Genomic DNA, 21,679 nt, shown 5'->3' with positions numbered 1-21,679 from the left:
GGCGAGTTTAAATTAATTAAAAATGTAGCACTTTTATTAAATGTATGTAAATAAAGAATGTACAAATCAAACATGCAAACGAATTAGTCTTTTAAAAATCGTAATAGCAACAGAGAAACTAATTTTAAATTGGAATAAAGTGATAAAAGTTTGACTTTTTTAAAATATATTTTATGTACATTTAGTCTAACCTGATTTTTTTTTTAGTTTAATAGTTCTGTAACCTAATCTATGAGTTCAACTGTTTTTTATTTCTTTTAATCGACTTTCCAAATCAAGTTTCCTTAGGTTTGACTATAAATTATTTATATTACTACTTGTGAATAAAGTTTGCTCAAGTAAAAAGAAGGAAAAAAGTGCAGTTCAGCAGTTTATTAGGCAGTTGTGTATACAAATGATTCAACACTATTCATTCAAATTTACACTGATCAATCTGGTATGATCTGCTTTCACAACAAACAAAAAAATAAAACAAGATTTCTTTAAAGCAGTTCAAGAATAGACTAAACTGAAAAGTCTATCAGGGCACTTTTCCATAAACTTGCAAAAAGAAAAAGAAAAAACATTTTTTTGCACACATTCATCTCTCTTAAAAAATAAAATAAACACCACATACTCCAAGAAACAATTTACCAATGAGCTCATATCTGCCCTTCTAAACCAATATGAATGTTAAGTTTTTCATCTTTCCAAAACAGTCTTTTTAGTTTAATGTAATTTATATGATTTCGACATAAAAGATTAAATATTAACTAAAGACTTCAGTCCACACCTCTGTGCAAGACACAAGAGAAGTGATTACAAATGCAGCCACTCTAAGCTAGTTTTAATTGAATGAAACCTCTGCAAAATAATCTTTTAATCCTTGTGGAGTCCGAAACACTGTAAACTTTAAATGCTGACACTTCTTAATAAAAAGATCAAACTTCATTTGTCTGATTTTTAACAAGACTGTGCAAAGTTGTTGTTTTTTTTTTTTTAAAACCAGGTTCATGAGACTAAATTTAAAACACATTTAACTTATACTGTCAATTGGCTTTGGTGTTTCTATTGCCGTTGCAGTTGTCATCCATAGTTTGGCAATGTGTTTCTTTAATTGCAGTCCCTCTTTTTTCCTGTAAATGCCAAATGCTTTAACCCAAAATAAAAAAAAAAAAATCAATTCCTAACATGGCTTCTTCTTACGTTACACCAACAAGAAAAAAGTCGAGGACTTAAAACTGCAAAGTGATAAAACAGTATTTATAATGATAAGGCAGCCGGACATCACTTAAACCTTTAAGACTGAAGATGGAAAACGGAATGAAAAAGAATAAAAGCAAACCAAGATTTAGAGCTAAATAAGAATCAGAGCTCAGGGTTTTTGTGTGGTTTCCTTCCATCGTTTCAACAGCACCTGACAATGCCAAACTTATGGGTCAACTTCATGGGTAAATCTTTAATTAAGGTCAGCCTTCAAAGGAATGTGTGAACACTCGGAACAAACGAAGGCGGAAACGACATGGATGTATGTTCCTGCCTGAACTCTGATCGCTTAAAATAAAAAATATAAAAAATAAAAAAAAAACCCCAATGAGGCTTTCGGGGGACAGATTGGCATTTGTGAAGTAAGCAAAAGGCATTCGACTCAGTCACTGTATTCTGATGATATTTAGGAATGACCAAAAAAGATAGAAATGAACTGGTCCTTTTGAGTGACTGACCCCAAACAAAAAAGATGTATGTCTAGATTCGGACTCGAAAATAAACTATAATTCTCCGGAAAGACAATCAAGTGTCACAATAGTTGTGATTGAGGAAAAACAAAATTGTAAATTGACTAAAAACAGTAGAAAAAAAAGGTAAATATATATATACCATCCAGCAATAGAGCTTATAATACAAGAAAGAAAAAAAATTAAATCTTTTTTAGAACCAATACTCCATCCACCTAATGCATTGATAAATATATTCATTTATATATAAAAATGTGGGGGACAGAGAAATTCAAATGTCTACAACAACGACAAAACATGAACATTTAGTTGTTGACATTTAAGATCGACAAAAGAAAAAAAAAAAAAACATAAAAACGATGAAGCATTCTTTTTTTTTGTCCCTGACACGCAGCAGAAATACACTGCACTTCTTCAGAGTTCGATGAAAATGGCGGGCGCCGTCCAAAAGCGGCGCCCCGGTACACCTGCACCATTTCTGAGACCCACTGAGAGGAAAAATAAACATGAGCAGCAAGTAAGAAAAGAAACTTGTGCAAAAGTGCTTCCTGCATCCTTTTGACTGCCACTCAACCCCTCACCTCTGACCTTCTTTCTTTGCAGGCAAATGTGTGATCTTGCTCTCTGCGCTGAGAAACGGGGCTCCTGGCTACAGTACACAACGTTCAGTGTAATCACTTCTGCATGTTTTTATAGATGGGATGTGGACGTCTGGTTCTGAATTGATCCAAAAACTGTAAAACCCTTGGATAATTGGTGTTTTTGTGTCCTATGCAGTTTAGTATCTTGTTATTCTTTCCCCTTTCAGACAAACTCCGCCTACATCCCTTCAAGCTTAGGGAACCTGCATCGGTGCCTTTGGAGGAGTCACCTCATCCTCAGCCAGGATGAGCTGAGCCTGGAATCGGCTGCATGCTTATTGCTATAAAGACACTCAGAGAGGAGAAAAGGCTAGCTATGATTGTTCTGCAAGCTATCGTGCAAGTAGTTTAATAAGATTTGCGCACATCTCAAAGAATTCGATGGTGTGGCTTCCCGGTCGGGGGACAGACATGCTGTCCCCCGCCATCGAGTCGATGGAGGAGGTCAGGGATGAAGCTAAGGAGCCCTCGGCGGTCTTGGGTGGTAGCGCGGCGGCAGAGGTTGCTGGAACGTCTGTTCCTTCTACATCGTTCTTTGTAGTGTTGCGGTGGTTGCCCACAGATCCGGAGCGGAGAGGGGTCGCAGTCCCAGACTTTGTCTCCAAAATGTCATCTGAAAAAAAAAAAAAAAAAAGGTTGCAAACTTCAACTAAAGCGGAAAACTGTCTTTAAAGAGCCACTCTGATCATCTTCTGAGCTATTTTTAAAGCATTTTTAGTTATGTTTTTCTTCGCCAAACCCCCCAAAAAATGTGTCGTTTTCTGGGTTATAGTTTCTGTAGAGCGGCAGTAGTTTATTAGAAATTTGCCTCTGAGTTGTGAGCAGGACTGCTGTTGCAGAGCGCCCCCGCCCCCTTTCCCTCACCCATTACTGGGACCTCGGAGAAGGAAGCTTGTGGCTCACCCAACATATTTTCTACATCACAAATAAGCCATTTATCAAACACCCTGTTTTAGTCTGCTCCTGATTCACAACTATTTGAATAAAAAAATACTCAGAAATGCAATTTTAAACTTCATTATCTCTATAATTGTCCTCCTTCAGGAGAAAACCCCACATGAACATGTAAAAAACAAAATTTTCAGCGAAGTGGATCTTCGATTGTTACAAGATTTAATCTATTTTATCACAAGTTAGCAGCTTGGAGTTGAATATTTTAGCTTTATGTTAGGTGTTTTGGCTAAATTAGACATTTTAGCAGTTTTTTTTTGACTAATTTGGCATTTAGCTAATATGTTGGCAAGTTATCAGCTTCAGCATTTCTAGCAATCAATATCAGCATCTTCAGCTATCAGCGCTAGCATCTTCAGCAGCCACATTCAGCTTACAGCATTCACACCAGCATTATTGCAGGTAATACTAAATATCTAGTTTACTTTTTATTTGTCCTCCTTCAGGACAAAACCCCCACAGGAACATGTAAAAAAACACCAAGATGCAGATATCACAAGTTAGCAGCTTGAAGTTTAGCTAATATTTTATCTTTATGCTAGCTGTCTTGGCTAAATTAGATATTTTTGCAGTTTTTTAGGCTAATTTGGCATTTAGCTAATATTTTAGCAAGCTCTCAGCTTGAGCATTTTCATCTATTAGCTACAGCGTTTTTAGTCATCAATATCAGCATCTTCAGCTATCAGCACTAGCATCTTTAGCGGCCACCTTCAGCTTCCAGCATTCACATTAGCATAATCACAGTTAATGCTAAATATCTAATTTTCTTTTTGTTGTCCTCCTTCAAGAGAAAACATGAACATGTAAAAAACACAACTTTCATCAGAGTGGGTCTTCACTTGTTAAAAGATTGTATCTATTTTAAGCTGTAGATATTACAAGTTAACAGCTTGTCAAGCTGCGTTTACATTGAACACTATTTGGGCGGCAGAGTTGTCAAGTTTTAATGTCAAGTCAATGTAAAGACGCGATCTCAGGTCTGAGCGTCGCAGCACGTCCAGAGTTAAAAATCTGAACCTTGGTAAGGACGACGCAACACATCAACCAATCAGAGACTCATCTTTGGGCACATGACATGTTCAAAAACGTGATCAAATTCGACACGGGGAGAAGCTGCTCGCTCTCCTCCTGAACTTTATGAATCGTATTTTGACAAGTGTCAAGCAGCAAATTCACTGTGTCCAAATATAGACGGTCGACACAACTTTGAATTGAACAAAGTATTAGTTCCATACAAAGCACTTTTTATGTAAGGCTGGAGTCACAAATGTGTGTTTCCACTACACTTCAGTAATAAAGCTGAACTGATGGCAGCCTGGAGTCAAGAGTAGGTCTCAAACTTTACTCCGCCTCCTTGAGTCACATCAAAAGCTCTAAGCCCCTCCCACCTAACAATTTCCTCTGAGCCACTGCCAAACACCCATGCTAGCTCCCAGATCTCCCTATTCAGAGTCAATCATTTATGAAGTCTGCGGCGAAGCAGCACCATGCAGGACAGATTCCAGGTAAACGACTTGCTCACTCTGAGCTGCAACAAAGGTGATAAGCAGAAGAGAACTGTGAGCTTTGAAAAAGTCAGATCTTCACCCTCTCTAGAGGCTTCTATTACACATTTGGACATTTTTCTGTGGCATTCATCACTTGTTTTATCGTTTGAAGGGTTAAAGCAGGGCAATAAAAAACAAAATTTATTAAATCATTTTTCATAAAAACATCCATAAAAGTGACATATAGGTTGCTTGTTCATAATTAAAAAAATTAAACCAAAATGTTCTTTAAATCTAAAATTAAAGATTTTGTTAAAAATGTTCAGCTTTTTAAACAAAGTCTTAGTTCTAATTGGTAATTAAACATTCCTAGAATGCATCTTGTCAATAAAAAGCTCAGGGCTTCATGCGCTAATAAATAATTAAACCAAACAAATGTGTTAAAGGTTAAACTTTCACCGTCTGTTTCATAAAAAAAACTGATTTCAGTATGGAAGGTAATATTCTTCAAATAAAAGTCCAGCATTAATTAAGCAGTTTTTTTTTGGATTAGAATATTAAATGTGTTTAGAACTTATTATTTTAACCTGATTTTCCTTACTTTTTTATAGGAAAAGTAGGTATTGGCACCATTAAAGTAAATAACAGTAGCTATATAACTCCCTGTTTTTTTATTTCTCATATTTGCAATAAAAGTAAGAAAAAAAAACAAAAAAAAAAAAAAGTCTGAATCCTTCCTATTTGAAAGAAGGTTGCAGAAAACTGACCGTCTATGCTACGGAAGTCGAGGAGGTAGGTTCTACTGTCCACTTGGTAGAGTTGAAGACTCATCTTGGTTAGCATGCCGGTGACGGGGTTCTTCCTTCTCACACGCAGGTAATATGGGTTCACGACCTGAGCGGATCCAACAAAAAAACAACAATAAAGAAAAAAAAATCTGACACGTTAGAACCTATTTTCAGATATCATGAAGGTATAATTTTTTGTAAATGTTGTCAGCCGTTAATATAAGAATACCAGTAGGGTTTGCCTCATCACACACCATTAAAAGCACTCTCTAAAGCAATTAAGATTCATAATCTTTTACTCAAAGTGTCTACAAATATTTTTAAGTACTTTCTGAGTACTAAAACTGTAAGATTCAGATGTCCAGTGGATCAATTCATGTCTAATAACAGCATCCTACGTGAAAATTCCCAATGTACTCTTGAATTATGGTCAGAATAATTATTCAATAAATAAAATGTAATTGAAGACAAATCTACTTGGAAGTTCACGTAGCTTCTAAGCTAAAGAAAATGGATTTATTCAGTTTGTTTTCATTTGAATTAACTGGAAAAAAAACAACAAAAATTTAGATTTCTATCATTAAAATACAGACGAGAAAGGTCAGATTTATAAGGTTGTTCAGGTTGAATTTTAAAAGACCACAATGAGTGAGGTTAAAAAATACATTCTTCACAGAAAAAATGCAATAATTGATCAAATCCATGAGTCAATTCTCTTTCGTTTTTAAGAAACGAATGTCAGAACTTTAATGTCAGAATTTGCTTTCTTATGGTTAAAAAATGTTTAATCTTTGTTCTGTTTAAAAATGTTTTAATACAAAAAGCAAAAAAAAATGGATTCCACAAAAATTAAATCAATGCTTAATCAAATTATTTATCAATTTTTAACCAAGTGAATAGAAATCAAACAGATTCAGTTGTTTTCCAGTGATATCCACACATGATCACATGATTATTATTCATTATTAACAAATTATAATGGAAATCTGTTTTAACACAGATGTTTTTTTTAATTAGGAAGTTGAGAGAAAAACATCTTTAATGTAGCTGAAGTTGAGTGTTTCCTAAAATACACTTTTTAGGACAAATAGATCATTTGAACAGAAAAACTTCAATGTTTGCCCTCACAGGAGCCTCTTTTTTGTTAATTTATTTTTGTACAATCTGTAAACTACTGACTTCAGACATAAAACTTTATTCTTAAAATGTTTGGATTAGATAAAACATGGTGATGGTCTGCTCATTAAGAAAAAAGATTGTGGATGTAACAGGTCAGAACAAGTTGCAGGTTCTTGGATTTTGGCATGTTTGTGTCACAACAAGCAAAGGAGTTTAAACAACAGAAGAAAACCTCATTTTTCAGTAACGAATATTTAAATTAGCAGTAGTTTTCCCCACACCGCTCAGACGGACTTCCTACCTTCCACTCATAATCCAGCTGTTTCATGGCACGGCACACTTCGGACATGATGTCATTGGGTCGGCTCTGACTCCGGATGCCGAGGTGCCACTTGGCTCTCCGGACGCCCTGGTGCTTGGACTTCTGCGGGTTCAGTTCGTCCAGGGTGTGGCGGGGCCTGGGCGGAGTTTCCGCCACGAGGAAGGGTACCCGCTCGGGGTGGGGCTTTATAACGCCAGCCACGGCCGCGGCGGAGGAAGTCAGGTGCTGGTCGTCCAGGAAGGAGTCGGGAGGGCTGGACGCCAAGTAGAAATCCTTGGCTTCGTTCATGATGCGGCGATTGTCAATGATGAGGTGGTAAGCCACAGCTAATGGATCCTGATGGTTGCGGCTGTACAAGCAGGACAGAACCTCCTCCTCCGTGCACTCGAACTTCTCACAAACCTCCTTCAGGGCCTCGTCGTCTATCATGTTGTTGCTGTAGGAGGGGTCCTCAGGGAACAGATACTTGGGTAGATCTTGTTTAAACCAATCGTCCTCCCTGTGGGAAACAGACACTAATTAGATGGCAAAAAATATATGAAATGTAACATGTTCTTGTGGGATTTTTCTCATAATGGATGACGTATATTAAGACTGAATATGGAGCAAATTAAAAAATACGGTTAGAAAAAGGCTTAGACAAATAGATCCATGAACGTCTTTGTTTTCCTCATCTGGATTGAAATTGTACACCTAGATAGCTCTGATTTAGCTCACCATATTTGTTGCGCAAATAATGCTAGGGTATGCGGGGCTGTACAGCTAGCTTGTAAATAGAGATATTTCAGGAAGGGGAAGGGGGCGGGGTAACTTCATGCCAACCGTCCCGCTCACGATTCAGACGTGAATTCCTAATGAACTACAACCACTCTGCAGAAACAATATTCTAGAAAATGACAATTTTTTTTTTTTTATGTTGGCCACCATTTTTTCTGGAGTATAAGTCACATCAGCCAAAATGTGCAAAATAAAGAACTACAACTAATACTCAAAAAATGTGGTAATCACAGTTTAGTTGGAACTAAGGACTTGACGTCAAAACCTTCAGTTATCACTAATATTTTCAGAGTAAAATACACCTACTCAGACGACCTTTTTATCCGTTTTAAGCATTCCTGGTAGTCTTTTAATTATGATTACCGTATTTTCTGGAGTATATGTTGCAGCAGTCAAACAAACTAAGAAACTATGACTTATACTCCAAGAAATGCAATAATCATAATCACAAGACTACCAGGAATTAATTTAAAACAGTTTAAAAGATCATTGGAGTAGGTCTTTAAGGTGTATTTTACTCAGAAATCATGAGTGACAACAGAGCTTTTGACGTCAACTCCCCAGTTACAACTAAAACACGAACACACTGTTTACAGGAAACAAACCCACTCAACAGATCAGCTACAGTCTAGAGTGCACATTCCTCCAGGGTCATGTGGTGTTAAAGTGCGGGAGGGCTGCCGTTTAATCAAAGCCATCAAGGAAGTGTGCGGCAGAGGCAGCTGTCAGCAGCTTCTGCCGCCTCCGGCACAAGAGCCCTCCGGGGAGGTTTGTTTCTCCTGCTGAAGCCCGGGTTCCTCCTCTAATAACAGAGCGCCACTTTGACCTCGAGGCTGAAACTCTAGGAACTCCAACTCCACTTTTTTTTTTTTTTATTTTAGTAAATTGTCAGGATTCTATGGAGCAGATTGATGATGATGTTGCAACACTCAGCAGCTTCACTACAGCTGATTTTAGCAGTGATTCTTTGCAATATTTGGGTTTATTTATCTCGCTGTTGTGAAAGATTTGTGCAATACTGCATGCTTTTTTTGTGGGTAGCAGTTCATTAAATTCTGTGTTGTCTCTTGTACAGAATGTGTTCAAGAGAGAACACGGATCAGATCTTTGTTTTCATTCTTTAATGATGGACTTGTTTTACAACAATGGTGTGAACTTTGAGATTAAGCAAGACCAAAAAGCGTAAAAATGTTCATATCTGTCTGATGAAGGTGTTTAAAGAGTGTATTGAGGGTTTTAAAGCCTTAAAACATATACTATAAATGGATAAATTGCTTGACAACGTTGAGGACTTTACTTATCCCTGGTTATGTTTTAGAAAGCAACTCCCACGATAAACAAGGGAGCACTGTTTTCACTGTTACTGTGAATTACAGCACAATAATCATTGACTATATATGAGAACTGGACCGAGTTAATGTGACATCATCCACAAAAACAGCTCACTTCCGACTCTAACTAAATTAAAAAAATGTATTTGCAATTTTTTTCCCAATATGGATGCCTCCATGTTGGAGCCAGACATCAATAAGCAGAGATTGGTCCAAATCGGTCTGAGTCGTCATTTCTATGGCATCAGCTGCCGCTAATGAGGAGTAAGTTTATTAGAGGCCTCTGATTGGCCAGTTAATAACTTGAATGACTTGCAATAAAGAAATATTATCATGAAATTACAATGAATATTAGCAAAAACATGTTAAACAAAGTTAGCAGAGCAAGAATGGTTCTTCTGACAAATAGAATGAGTAATAGTTGTTTATTTCTCTGTAGAAGTTTATGGGATTTTGGCTTCTTGGAGCCAGTGTGTACTTCCTATTTGGCATGCAAGGGGGGAGGGTCACTCAGTCCAGTTTTCATATACAGTCAACAATTATGATCCAGATTTTTAAAATACATTTATAGAAAAATTTTAGAACAAAACTTTATAATATATATTGAATATTAACAGATAACGTGTCAATATAAACCGTCCGGTTGATCTTACCGGATCTCTTTGATGGTGGCTCTTTTCATGGGATCCACCTGCAGCATGTGTTTGAGAAGGCTTACGACTGAGGGGTTCAGATACTGCGGGGTGAAAAAGATGCCGTCGCAAATCTTTTTGAAGAGAGTTGGCACGTGGTCGTCGTCAAAGGGGAGCGTCCCACACAACAAGGCATAGAGAATGACACCGCTACTCCATATGTCCACCTCTGGACCTGCATATAACCTAGGGCGAAAAAAAATAATTAAAAGAGAGACTCGAGAAGATATATTTAAAATATTTCTTCGTAAAAGTTACCTTCCTGAGATGACCTCAGGAGCAGCATAGTTCGGAGAGCCACAGCTTGTCCTGAGGAACTCTCCGTCTGACATCATGTTTGATAAACCTGCAAGGAATTAGAGACCTCTTAGAAACATCTTTAGGCACTAAATAGAAAGGTTTTTAATGATTGACAAACTTTTCTTCAGGTTTCAAAAACACAAACTCGTTCTGTAATCCAGCCTCCTCCAACTGGTTCTAGTGCAACTCATTCTTGATGTTAACAAATTTCATCCATTCAAACTTCATCCACCAGAGAAGACTGAGATCTTCACACAAAAAGGGAGAGTTGTTTCTCTTATATATAGATATTAAAAAGAAAGAAGGAATCTATAATCTGATGGAATGAAGATTGTTTGACAAAAACATTCCAGGACAGATGGTGACGTTAACTTTAACATGTTTTCCTGTATAGTTTCAGTTGAAAACATGACATTCAAAACATGTTTTGCATATAGGCTGTACGTTATGACATTTGTGTGAACTTTTTCAATTTCACTACAAAAAGGTTTAGCTTCTTTTCACTTCTCTTTCAAACCTTTATTAGTCAAAATATGATTTAAAACAACAATAGGTGAAGCAAACTGCTCAGAAAACATGTAACTCTGGTATTCTTCACTTTTCAACCAAAACTTCAAGCTTTAGGACTAAAGAATACTTACCAAAATCTGCAATCTTAGCATTCATGTGTGCATCCAGCAGCACATTTTCCGGCTTGAGATCTCTGTGAACCACCATGTGTCTGTGGCAGTAATCCACGGCTGAGATTATCTGCTGGAACAGCCGACGGCTCTCTTTTTCATCCAACTGTTAAAGCAGAAATTACCCATTAGGTGTGATCTCTCTGACTCAGTCAGCACATCGCTGCTGACTAAGAATCATTCGATATTATGCTTTCCTTTTTTTTATTTTATTTTTTTTCCACAGCTAGTGCCGACTTGTGTTTCACACTGTGTCAGGATTACTCAATCACAGCGAGCACATGCAGCTCGTCTTCTGGATTCTGGTTACTTTATAAATAAAGGTCGACATTTACAAAAAAAGGTGTAGAATATTCTTCTGTAAATGTTAAAACAGAGGACAATTACCTTTCCATTTTTGCAGATGTAATCGAAGAGTTCGCCCCCTGAGACGTACTCCATCACCATAAAGATATCTGTAGGGGTGCTGATGACCTGATACCTGCAGCAACAACAAATTCAATGTTTAATTAAACAGTTTAGACGAGAGATAAAACGAAACATCAGAAGTGCAAATGCTCAAACACTTTGATTTCATCACCACTTCAAAGGCTGAAAGTGGGTCAAAGTCTGATAAACACAGTAAATTACTGACTGGCTTAAAAATAGGGAAGGAAAACAATTATAAACTGTGTATGAAAACATAACTTTTGAGTTTTTATAGGTAAAAAAAAGCAAACTTAAGTTTCCCACTCTAGTTTTTTTTTGTTGTTTTTGCATGATTCTTTTATGTAGTGACCCGTCTGAATCACAGACGATTCTAAAATTAATTCATGCGATGGCCATTTATGGGCTTAAATGCGGTTCTGTAAAGAGTTGCTGCCTCTGGGGGCACTCTCAGAAATATGTGGCACATCCTGACAAGTGGGTTGCCCTTTCGGTTGTTTGTGTTCTGCAGTTGGTCCATTAACTTTGCTCCGCAGTGGAAAACCCAGAGGTCGTCATGGGCAAAGAGCAGCTTCGTGGTAGAGTGGAACCAGCAGTTTGATTCTTTTTAGACTTTTTCATTATTGGGGTGCTTCCTGTGACTTCAGTTTAATTGATGTTGGGCAGCATCAAACTATTAAGCCACATTTTAACCATTCAGGTTTCACCTATTTGCTCATCAGTGCTGCCTGAACGGCTAAAATCTTTCACTTCACTCCAGTGGGTTAGGAATTGGATCAAATGAGATCTGACAAAAATGATTAACAGCTTAAACAAAAGTTATCAGCAATGCCACAAACAATTGAGAGCAATAAAAACACAAATAAACCTGAATATTTCCTCATAAATGCATTTGAGATTGAGGACAAACAGGTCAGAGGAACGAAGCTGTCAGCCACTAAAAAGAGACGATTCTGCGAAACCAGCTTAAGTCGCACAGATATTGTCCTAAATGGATGTGTTCTAAAACACACTATTAAAGTCTGAAAATAGCTCCGTGAGTGGTATTAATGTGGCGGCGGGAGGATTAGGGAGCGGTGTGTAATCTAGGACTCACAGTTTAATTATGTGAGGGTGCCTGAAAAGTTTGAGGTTCTGGATCTCCCGGCGAATCTTTCCCACCACGTCCAAGCTGCGAATCTTCTGCCGGTTCAGAATCTTCACCGCCACTTGATGCTTGGTGAGTTCATGCTGGCCCACTGCGGGATAGAAAAGGCGTAAGAATGGTTACAAAGAATATAAAAGCCACAGTTAATGGACTTAATTATTATATTTATAGGCAAATATAATTGAAATAATAACTTTTTAATTTTTTTTAAAGTGGTTGCTTCTGAAATATCTAAGTAATGTGCTAACGTTTGAAACAAAACATGCATATGACATCCATAAATTAATTATAGGAGAGCATCTTATTATTAAATGTGTCAAACAGTGTGAGAGAAACAAAAATGCTTGTTTAGAGTCGATATATTCAGTATACTGTTAATGATGAATAATAGTTAGATTTGTTCTACACAGTTCATTGAGCATATTCATATAAATGAATGAATAAACTTTATTTAAATAAGATTTGAGAACACCACCAAGAAATTAAAGAGGTTTCTGCACTAAAAAACAAAGAAGAAAATGCAGAAAAAGTATTATTAAGACAAACTATAAGAAGCAGTGCAGACATAATTACAAATTTCCCCAATTATTGGGACAAGCAACTTGGCAGGAAGCTGCACTGCTTTCGCAAACTAGGTTAAAAAATATATTTCAAAATAAAAGCGTGAGATTACAACAAGGTCGTTTCAGGGGTATGTTGGGCAAACGTGACCAACTCTGCAGTTGACCTTTAGACTAAATTTACTATAATTATGTTATTACAATAAACTTATTTAGATAATAGAAAGAAATTAAAACTTTGATCTCGTGGACAGAACAAATAAATCTGTACAACAAGGTCTTAAAGAAGAAAATGCTGGAACTACTACAGTTTTTGTAAGTTGTGCTAGCAGCCAAAAATGAAAACGATAATAAAGAAAACCTAGACAGAAATCTGGAACAAGAGAATATAATTTCCCCAAACACACTGAAGAACTTGCCAGCTCATCGAACAACTATCTTCTGCATATCCAGGATTTGAGCCGCGGAAACAGCAGTTTTAGCGAAGAACCCCAGGCCTCCATTTTCTCAGCTACCTCTTCAAAGATCTAATCTTTCCAGCATGTCCTAAGTCTTCCCATAGGCCTCCTCCCAGTTGGACACATAAAAGCTCCCCTTAGGGGCTTTTATGTGGCGTTCACGGCAATATATATTAAAAATTGATTGTTTCCACAATTATATTTTAAATTGAGGTTAATCAAGTCAATCTTTATTTTAAAAAAAACATATTCACAGAAACCACGAACCAATAACTCTTTTAAGTCAAAAAATTACTTTCAGTTAGTATTAAATGCTAGAATTTTGTTCAGTTTGATTAACTAGTTAAGTAAAAACTAGTTTTCATAACCAAATAAATTCGTTTTGTTATACTAGTTTGACAAATTAATCAATGTTTCATTAACATTTCTTTAATAATACATCTCAAATCCATATTTGGAAACCTCACTGGCTTATTGTGGAAAAAACAAATGTTCACATATTTGCTTAAAACTTTGCCAAGTAGGAAAATAACACGTTTTAACGCTTTTTGATCCAAAAAACTACACAAAGTGCAACAACAAGAAATAAGACCAAAAGACCGCAAGAGTAAATGACTAACACTAACAATAAACAGAGAAGGGGATTAATTTTTAACCTTTTTAGGCGTCTTTTAAAACATAGTTGGGTCTAAAGTAAATAAAAAAAATCAAAGAATGAACGGAGTAAATTACTTAAATGTGCGTTATAGTATGTAATTAGTGTTTACATGCCTCGTTATTGCATTAAAAAAAACTGGGCGTGAATTCTGGCTCCGTTTCATACTTCCCTTTTACACACAAAAGCGTGTTAAACGCCGCACAGGGGGGCAAAAGGTGAAATGTTGAGCTCCGCGTTCAACATAAACCCGAAAAGCAGAACGGGGGAGGGGTGATAAAGACAGGACAACATCCTGAACATAACCGTATCCTGAGCTAGCGGTTGCAGCGGCTGAAGAGCTCGACTTCCCGGTATTTATCTTGACAGCGACTTGTAGCTCTCTGGCTAGCTTAAACAGATGCTAACTGATTTGAAAAATGTCAAAATCAAGTTTGAAAATGTTGCCAAGTTGGAAACATCAAGTGCAAAAGTTTAATTATTCAAAAAGTTCAACTAGCAGAATGGTTACATTTTTTATTGGCTTCCTGGTGGTGACAAGTTAGCATTCCAAGCAAGCTAAAGTAGAAGCTAGGCTAAAAGCGCCCGTAGCCTCCATCTTTCAGTCGGCAGGATGCACCGAAGCCATCCACACGTACCTTTAACCTTTCCAAACGTCCCCACTCCGAGGGTGTCTCCAAGAATGTAATGTCCTATTTTAACTCTTCCTTCATGTTTCTGTTTGTCCGTCGCCATCTTCCCGCAGCGGCCTTTCTGCGGGGTTTGCTCGCTAAGGGGCAGAGACGGGACCAACTCCGCTGTGTGCGTCTCTCCAGCAGCGGCTCGGCTTCGCTCGGTGGGAAAGGGAGGCGGGGGGACGGGCGCTGCGACTCATCTGATTCGTCAAATTAATCGGTGACGTATAATGCTGCCTTCATGTTACACACAAAAATCAGAAATTATAATGTTCTCACTACTCGCTGAGATGGTTTGTTTAAAAGAGAATAGTTATGGTAAATTTACAATTTGTAGAGTAATTCAGGATTTCTTGAAGTAGTTTTTCTTGAGTTTAGAAAGTATATATTTAATTATGTAAAAATAAATAAATACATAAACAAATAAATTCATTTTTAAAAGATACATTAACAAATTTAGTTTATTCTAGTCAAAGTATTATTATTTTTTTCAACTGCTTTATGTAAAATCGCTTCCTGGATATTTTATAAATATTTGAAATCCCCAAATTTTTAATCTAGCTCTTTATTTTCTTCATTGAACAAATCCTCCAAAGTTACTACTACTCTTTTCTTGTAAATAACACAATTATTTTAAAATAAATATTGTTTAACCCTCTCCTCATGTCATAATTGCTTTTTTACAAGAAAACAAAAGTTTTTTTTAAAGTTGTCGTTAAGATTGAATATATTATTAAAGGTATATATGTCAGAGGTTATCTACTGTATTAGTGATATGTTGTAATAGCAAATTATAAACAAAAAAATACATCTTATGACAATTGATACAGACAAAAAACATATTTTTTCCCCTTTTACTTGAGTTGAAAAAGAAAAGTAGGACATTTCCGGTTGTTGCCCAATTTGGTTACAGATTAGCAGTGCCATGATGACTTTGCAAAAACTCTAATAATACGGGATGTATATCAGCATTCTTTTTTGAACGTATCTATTGGTTAATCTGATGACACAGAAATCAGCCCCCAGAGAACAAATGCACGCATGCAAGGAGGCAAACATTTCTCTGTTGACACAGATAGCAGGCAGGCCGTTTCGAAACAAAGCTGCAGTTCAATCATCAACCAGGTAAACTCTCCAGAAACATGAAAGTTGATCTATAATTTATGCAATGTACATTTAATCAAAATTAGCAAACATGGTACCCAAAAATTAGACCTACAGCTGCCCTTGTAGCAGACCACATTGCATTTATTGACTTATTTTGCACTTCATTCAATTCTACAAAAGTGTACTTTGAAATATTTGCTTCTTTCAGTGCAATAACTGATATCTATAAGAATAATCTGCTGTTAAAGACGAAGAATGAAAACAGTTTGGAAGATTCTGTGTATTTAATGTCTTACTATGAAAATAAAATGTATTCTTGGCATGAGTTTACATATAAACTACTGTAATGGTTGGTATTTTATTGTTGGTATTTAACAGAATTTTACAATGTGTCTCTGTGAACAACTGAATAAACGAGGAGCAACTCAACTATAAAGGCAAATCTCCCTTTAGGACTGAGAAGACGGAAAAATCTTTTTTAAAACTGGAACAAGGCAGATCTAAAGAACATGATTGGCTGTTATGGATGAGCAGTTATTGGAAACAGCAATGAACAGGAGTAACTATTTTAACTGCCTTTAAAGTATTATTGTTTAGTTTTTTAGTGAAGGATTATTGATCTTGACAAACCTATTGTAGAGTAGTTACCTACTCTAAAATGTGGCATCAACTCTAAGATCGTCTAAAATAAAATTAAATTCTACAGAAAAAAAGAAAAACAAAAGTCCTGTTTTAATTACCACTAAGTAAATCTTTGACTTACTGATGTGTTGGTTCCCAAGTATAATTTAATTCTTTGAGTTGCTTATCTTTTGATAATATTTATTTGGTTAGATTTGTATGCATTTCTAATCATTTGTACTACACAAAACACCAGTGGAAAACCAGGCTGCTGGCTGCAGACAAACAGGGGGAAACTGGTTTGTCTGATAAATGTATGTCCTATTTTTCTTCTTCTTTTTTTAATAATAATAATATTTTTTTGTGCAAAAGTCTGAATTTTGCAAAGAGATAAAAAAAAGAGCTGAAAATCTCTGCACTTATTTATGTATAAACAAGTACCAAATCAATATTGGGTCACTGGGGGATTTGTTTTATTATTTTGTTTTATTTTTATTTAATTTTATTACATTTTATTTAATTTTATTATTATATTTTTATTTTATTTTATGAAATTTTATTTTATTTTACGCATTTTTGAGGATTAGCTTTTTGTTATAAGCTCCTAAATTTACCTTACTGGTGACTCCTTGTGGTTTATTTCTATAAATGCAATAAATCTGTGAGAAATCGAACCAAATCTACATTTGTTTGACTTTAAACTCAGACTTTAAAAATCGTTAAAAAAAAGGAATTTTAAAAAACTAATTTACAGGCAGAAAAGATTCAAGGCTAATGCCAAATCAGTTTATCCTGTGTACATTTGAAATGCACAACCAATAGAGTTTTTAGCAAACATGGACATATTTTAGATTTCTAATGGTTTTGTTTTATTTTAATATTCACAGTTTTTTCAAATAAAACAAAGTCTTTTGGCACATTGCATGTTCCGTGGTTCTGCTGTGTAAATATTTTTTTTTTATTTTCTTGCTGCTCTTTGATCAAAGTAGTTGTTACTAATTAAGCTTTTTTTCCCTTTACATAATTTTAAATGAATAAATTGATTTGAGCGTTTCTTAAAAGGCGAATTCAGAAAATACTTTTGTAGATGGATAAAATATACAGAAGTGCAAATGAAAAATGATGAAACTAATTTAGGAGCTGAGTTGGTCAAATGGACGGCAAATAAAGTACATGTATCTGTGTTTTAAAAGAGAAGATTGGGGGAGATTTTATTTTTTAATTCATCTTGTTTTAGTTTTCTACTTTATCAGGGATTTAATATTATTGTTGCAACATCAAAAACAAAATAAAGAGTTGAGTACATACACACAGAAAAGCTAAGGAGCAAAAAAGAAAAAACAGATTTCTACACAAGAATATAATCACTTTTACTCTTAGAATAAAAGCTTAGTCATCTTCCAGTTTTTCCTAAAACTCTGGACTCTGATAAAAAAAAAAAAATGTTTCCACTTCCACCTTGGGGCTGCGGAAAAGATGTGAATAAAGGCACCAATTGTCCTTTTTACAACCGTGAAAGACAATCAGCAAGGATTTAAATTGAATTGTAAAGGGAACAGGGAGCCACTCCAGAGAAACAATGGCCGCAGTGATGCGCTCTCCGTTTCTTCCCCCTCCAGTCAGCATTCCTGCAGCTGCATTTTAAACAATCTGGGAGTGAGTTATTGAAGACTCGGGGAGGTCCGTGTTAGAGGCAGTGCTGTAATTGAAACAAGATGCAGGGGAAGCCTGAAATATGTTTTCCAAAACCATGGAGGGAGGAAGTACACAGTCTGATTCAAATGGAATAAAAAATATTGCTTTATGACAAAACATATTTGTTACTTTGTTAAAGCAGGGAAATTTCTCAACAGTTAAACAGCAACATGACTGATTAACTTGCACCAGATCAACTTTTTAGCACATTTTTAAATTCTGACAAAACATTTAATCAGAAATTGATCAATTAAACAATTTTCTGTCAATTTTTGATTAACTTGACATTGATGCTTTCCTCTAAGCATCCAGTAGGGGGCACTGCTCCTCCATGAGAGGAGATGGATCATCATAGGGCTGTGTTGAAATCAAACCAGTATCATCAGTGTAATAACTTCTGTTAAAAAATGAAAACAAGAAGACAAACTGTAATCAAAACAGAAAACTTTGGTTTGGGTTTAAAGCATAACAATAAAAAATGAGAAATTTGACTTTCGGGGTGAAATTACGGATCTATGCAACAGTAGCTTGTGTGACAAAAAGAATGTCAGCAAGAATGAAGGAAAGATGTTGAGATGCAGAGATGAAGATCTTGTCTTCGGGAGAGAAGAGGATAGAATCAGGAATGAATCCATCAGAGGAATACATCATGTATGGGAGACAAATACAGGGAAGTCGATTGAGATGATTTGGACACATTTAGAGTAATAATGTTATACAGTAATAATGTTGGTGACGAGTTTAAACCAGGAAAGAGAGGACCATGGAAGAGGTTTGATGGATTTGCCGGATGACAAAGACGATGCAATAGCAGCTGCACCGCTTCAAACTTATTGACACAAAGCAAACAAGTCAGTGACTAGTCATGTATTTTGACAATGAACCCACAGAGGAAGTGAAGAAAGTGCAAACTCCATCATTTGAGGCCTAAAACACCCAATATTTGAAAATGATACCTCCATAAACTTGAGCTATAGGTGAAATTATGTCTATTGGAGACACAATAATCAAATTAATGATCCAGGTGATGTATGCCGTTAAAGCACTAATCCCAAAGTGTAGGTCAGTTCTTTATGTACAGACAGAAACAGGGACCAGCATCTCCAAAGGTTTGTCTACCTTAGCAAAAAGTAATTTATTAGGTAAAGTACATTTTAGTCTAAAATTGAAGTAAATACTTTAAGTTTACGTTTTTGCTAATTTAAAATATTCAATTTTAGCCTGAAGAAGTATTCAGTTAGTAAACATCATATAGTACACATATATGGTCTAAAATAGGGGTCTGCAATCTGCAGCTCCGGAGCCACGAGTGGCTCTTTTGCCCTCCATTTTAGCTCTCTGGTTTAAAAAAATAAATGTTAAAAAAATTAACTGTAAAATATAAGTAAGAAAGTAGTAAAGGAGGAAAATAAATAGGACTTGGTTGATAAAATTGTTCCAAACTCAATAGATCAATAATCAATCCATAAAAGTAGAAATTGATCTAATGCTAAAGTCCGCTAGCTTTATGCTAATGTATCATCCTAGTGGCCAAACGGAAACTCCGTCCAGGAGAGGCAGAACAATTGTTGGAGAATTCATGTAACACTGTTCATCTTATTAACAATCTGATTAAAATTTCACTAAAAAATGTTAAAATATGTGAACTATATTAGATTAATATGAAAATCTTCAAAACATATCTATAGATTATGAATGCATTTCTAAACAAATGAGTCTAAATGTGTAAACTATGTAAACTCAACATTGAATCGAATCGAATTGAATTGAGAGGATCAAACTAATTGAAAAAAAATTGGAATTGAATAGATCCAGGCTCTTGTGAAAAGAATAAATTCTGGAAATTACTAGTGATACCCAGCCCTAAAACAAGTAAATTTAGTCAAACTTTAACTCATTCACAAACAGTTGAAAGACATTACTTTACACATGTCGAACTACAACGTTTTGACACATTTTTCTACGTCCTGTCCTGAACTACAGAAAATCAAATGAATGTCAATAAGCACAACCAGAATTAAGGGGCACCGGATTATAAAGTAGATTTTCTATTTTTTTTAAAAAAATAAGGAATTTTAAATCAGGGGTCAACTAATTTTGGTTTGTTAGATTTACATTTGATGCACCAACAACAGTAAAATTAACTACTTTTATTTAAACACAGCTGACATTACACTTACTACTAATACTTTAACTGCACTGAAATGCTCACATGTGACAGGATGTCTTATTTTGAAAGGAACTCACGAGAACTTCAGCCAAAAGTAAAAAAAAAAAAAGCAAATTTTTTTGAATGTTTATGTTTTATTCATGCAAAATGAGCCACACTTAATGTATGATTATCATAATAACAACAATAGCATTAATACAAATTAGTGTCTTGTTTTTTTAAAGGGGGAAATAAGACTTTGGGGCTCCTACTGGGTTGTAGTCAGTGAGAAATCAAACCTAATGTTTCTGTCAGAGTTGAAAATTGCAGATTCCTGGTTAATAGTGTGCCTGCTATACTTAAACTCAAGTAAACTTAATAAAACAAACTTCAAGTGTACTTGTTTTGTTGATTAAGCTGCTGCTGATGCACCAATGATTTTAAATATCTCTAACACTGTTGGAATCCAGTATTTCTGCTCACCCACGCCAGGTGATGATGCGTAGTAATGTGGTCAGGTGAAGGATGCAGGTCATCTAGCACAAACTACGCTGATGTCAGCATTTCTGATTGAACTAACGAGACTCTGAGGTGCCTCTCTTCCTTCTTCTTAAAGGTGCCAGAGCTGTATTCACTATTCTAAAGGGCACTGCTCACAATGACGCATTCATCAGAATGGGATGTGGTCAGTGGGCGTCCACCTCCGGGCCCTTTCTTTGTCGATTCTGTTGCTGTTTGTTACACTGCGGCACTTCAAGCTCATCAGGAAGAACATTTAGTTTAAAATCATGGATTTTCCTGTTCTCCACCATCAGCGATTAGCAGGTGATTTCTTTGTACGTCAGGTTCAGTGAAGGTCAAATTGGGGTCATGTGGGAAGGTTTTAGTGGCTTCATATCAGAAAATCACATTCCTACAAATTATTTAGAAGCATAAAATCATTTTAAGACAAAAAAGCATTTTTTTCTCTCACTTATCGGGGAATCCTTCTCCATCCAGCACCTCTTAGCTTCATGCGGCTGTAAGCGTATGGCAGGTCATTACATGCTACAGTGCACATCCTTTTAATTACCATGCTGCTCATTATAATCCTACTGAGTCCTCCTGTTAGCACGCATGTAACAGTCTTACCTAGTATCCCGCGTTGTTCCCTAAACATGCATAACAAACAGAGCAGTACCCTCTCCAACTCATCAGCAGTGATGCTCAGAAAGACAAATCCAGACATGTAAACTGATGACTCATCCACTTGGCAAATTTTGGAAATTCTTTTGCTCAAGTGTAAATAAAAATGCTAATTTTTTCCCCTTCCTGTACATATTCTAAGAAACACTTTTCAATTCCAATTAAAGAAAACTTTACTGGTTGAGGAAAAAAAAAATGT

At 35.9% G+C, this 21,679-nt stretch overlaps 1 protein-coding gene across 1 annotated transcript; it reads right to left on the bottom strand.

Annotated features, from left to right (window-relative positions):
- Positions 1-357: 357 nt before the first annotated feature.
- On the bottom strand, positions 358-14,920 carry prkaa1 (protein kinase, AMP-activated, alpha 1 catalytic subunit). Its single transcript, XM_024299594.2, has 9 exons — positions 14,688-14,920; positions 12,326-12,467; positions 11,191-11,284; positions 10,765-10,909; positions 10,082-10,169; positions 9,785-10,009; positions 7,003-7,522; positions 5,562-5,688; positions 358-2,969 (listed from the first exon to the last, which is right to left on the bottom strand). Exons 1-9 carry the CDS (start codon positions 14,782-14,784, stop codon positions 2,689-2,691), a joined length of 1,719 nt encoding a protein of 572 aa, XP_024155362.1. The 5' UTR covers positions 14,785-14,920; the 3' UTR covers positions 358-2,688.
- Positions 14,921-21,679: the final 6,759 nt, after the last annotated feature.

Source organism: Oryzias melastigma, linkage group LG12, assembly GCF_002922805.2.
Source record: "Oryzias melastigma strain HK-1 linkage group LG12, ASM292280v2, whole genome shotgun sequence".
Taxonomy (NCBI): domain Eukaryota; kingdom Metazoa; phylum Chordata; class Actinopteri; order Beloniformes; family Adrianichthyidae; genus Oryzias; species Oryzias melastigma.
This window is presented reverse-complemented; position numbering and strand designations above follow the sequence as displayed.

Bases quoted from the DNA above. Each gene is read 5' to 3' on its own strand.
- prkaa1 (XM_024299594.2), bottom strand. From the start codon at position 14,784: ATGGCGACGGACAAACAGAAACATGAAGGAAGAGTTAAAATAGGACAT. The intron at 10,170-10,764 runs GTAAGTATTCTT...AATTCCTTGCAG, and splicing joins TGCTAAGATTGCAGATTTTG to GTTTATCAAACATGATGTCA. The intron at 2,970-5,561 runs GTCAGTTTTCTG...TTTTTTTTTCAG, and splicing joins CGACTTCCGTAGCATAGACG to ATGACATTTTGGAGACAAAG.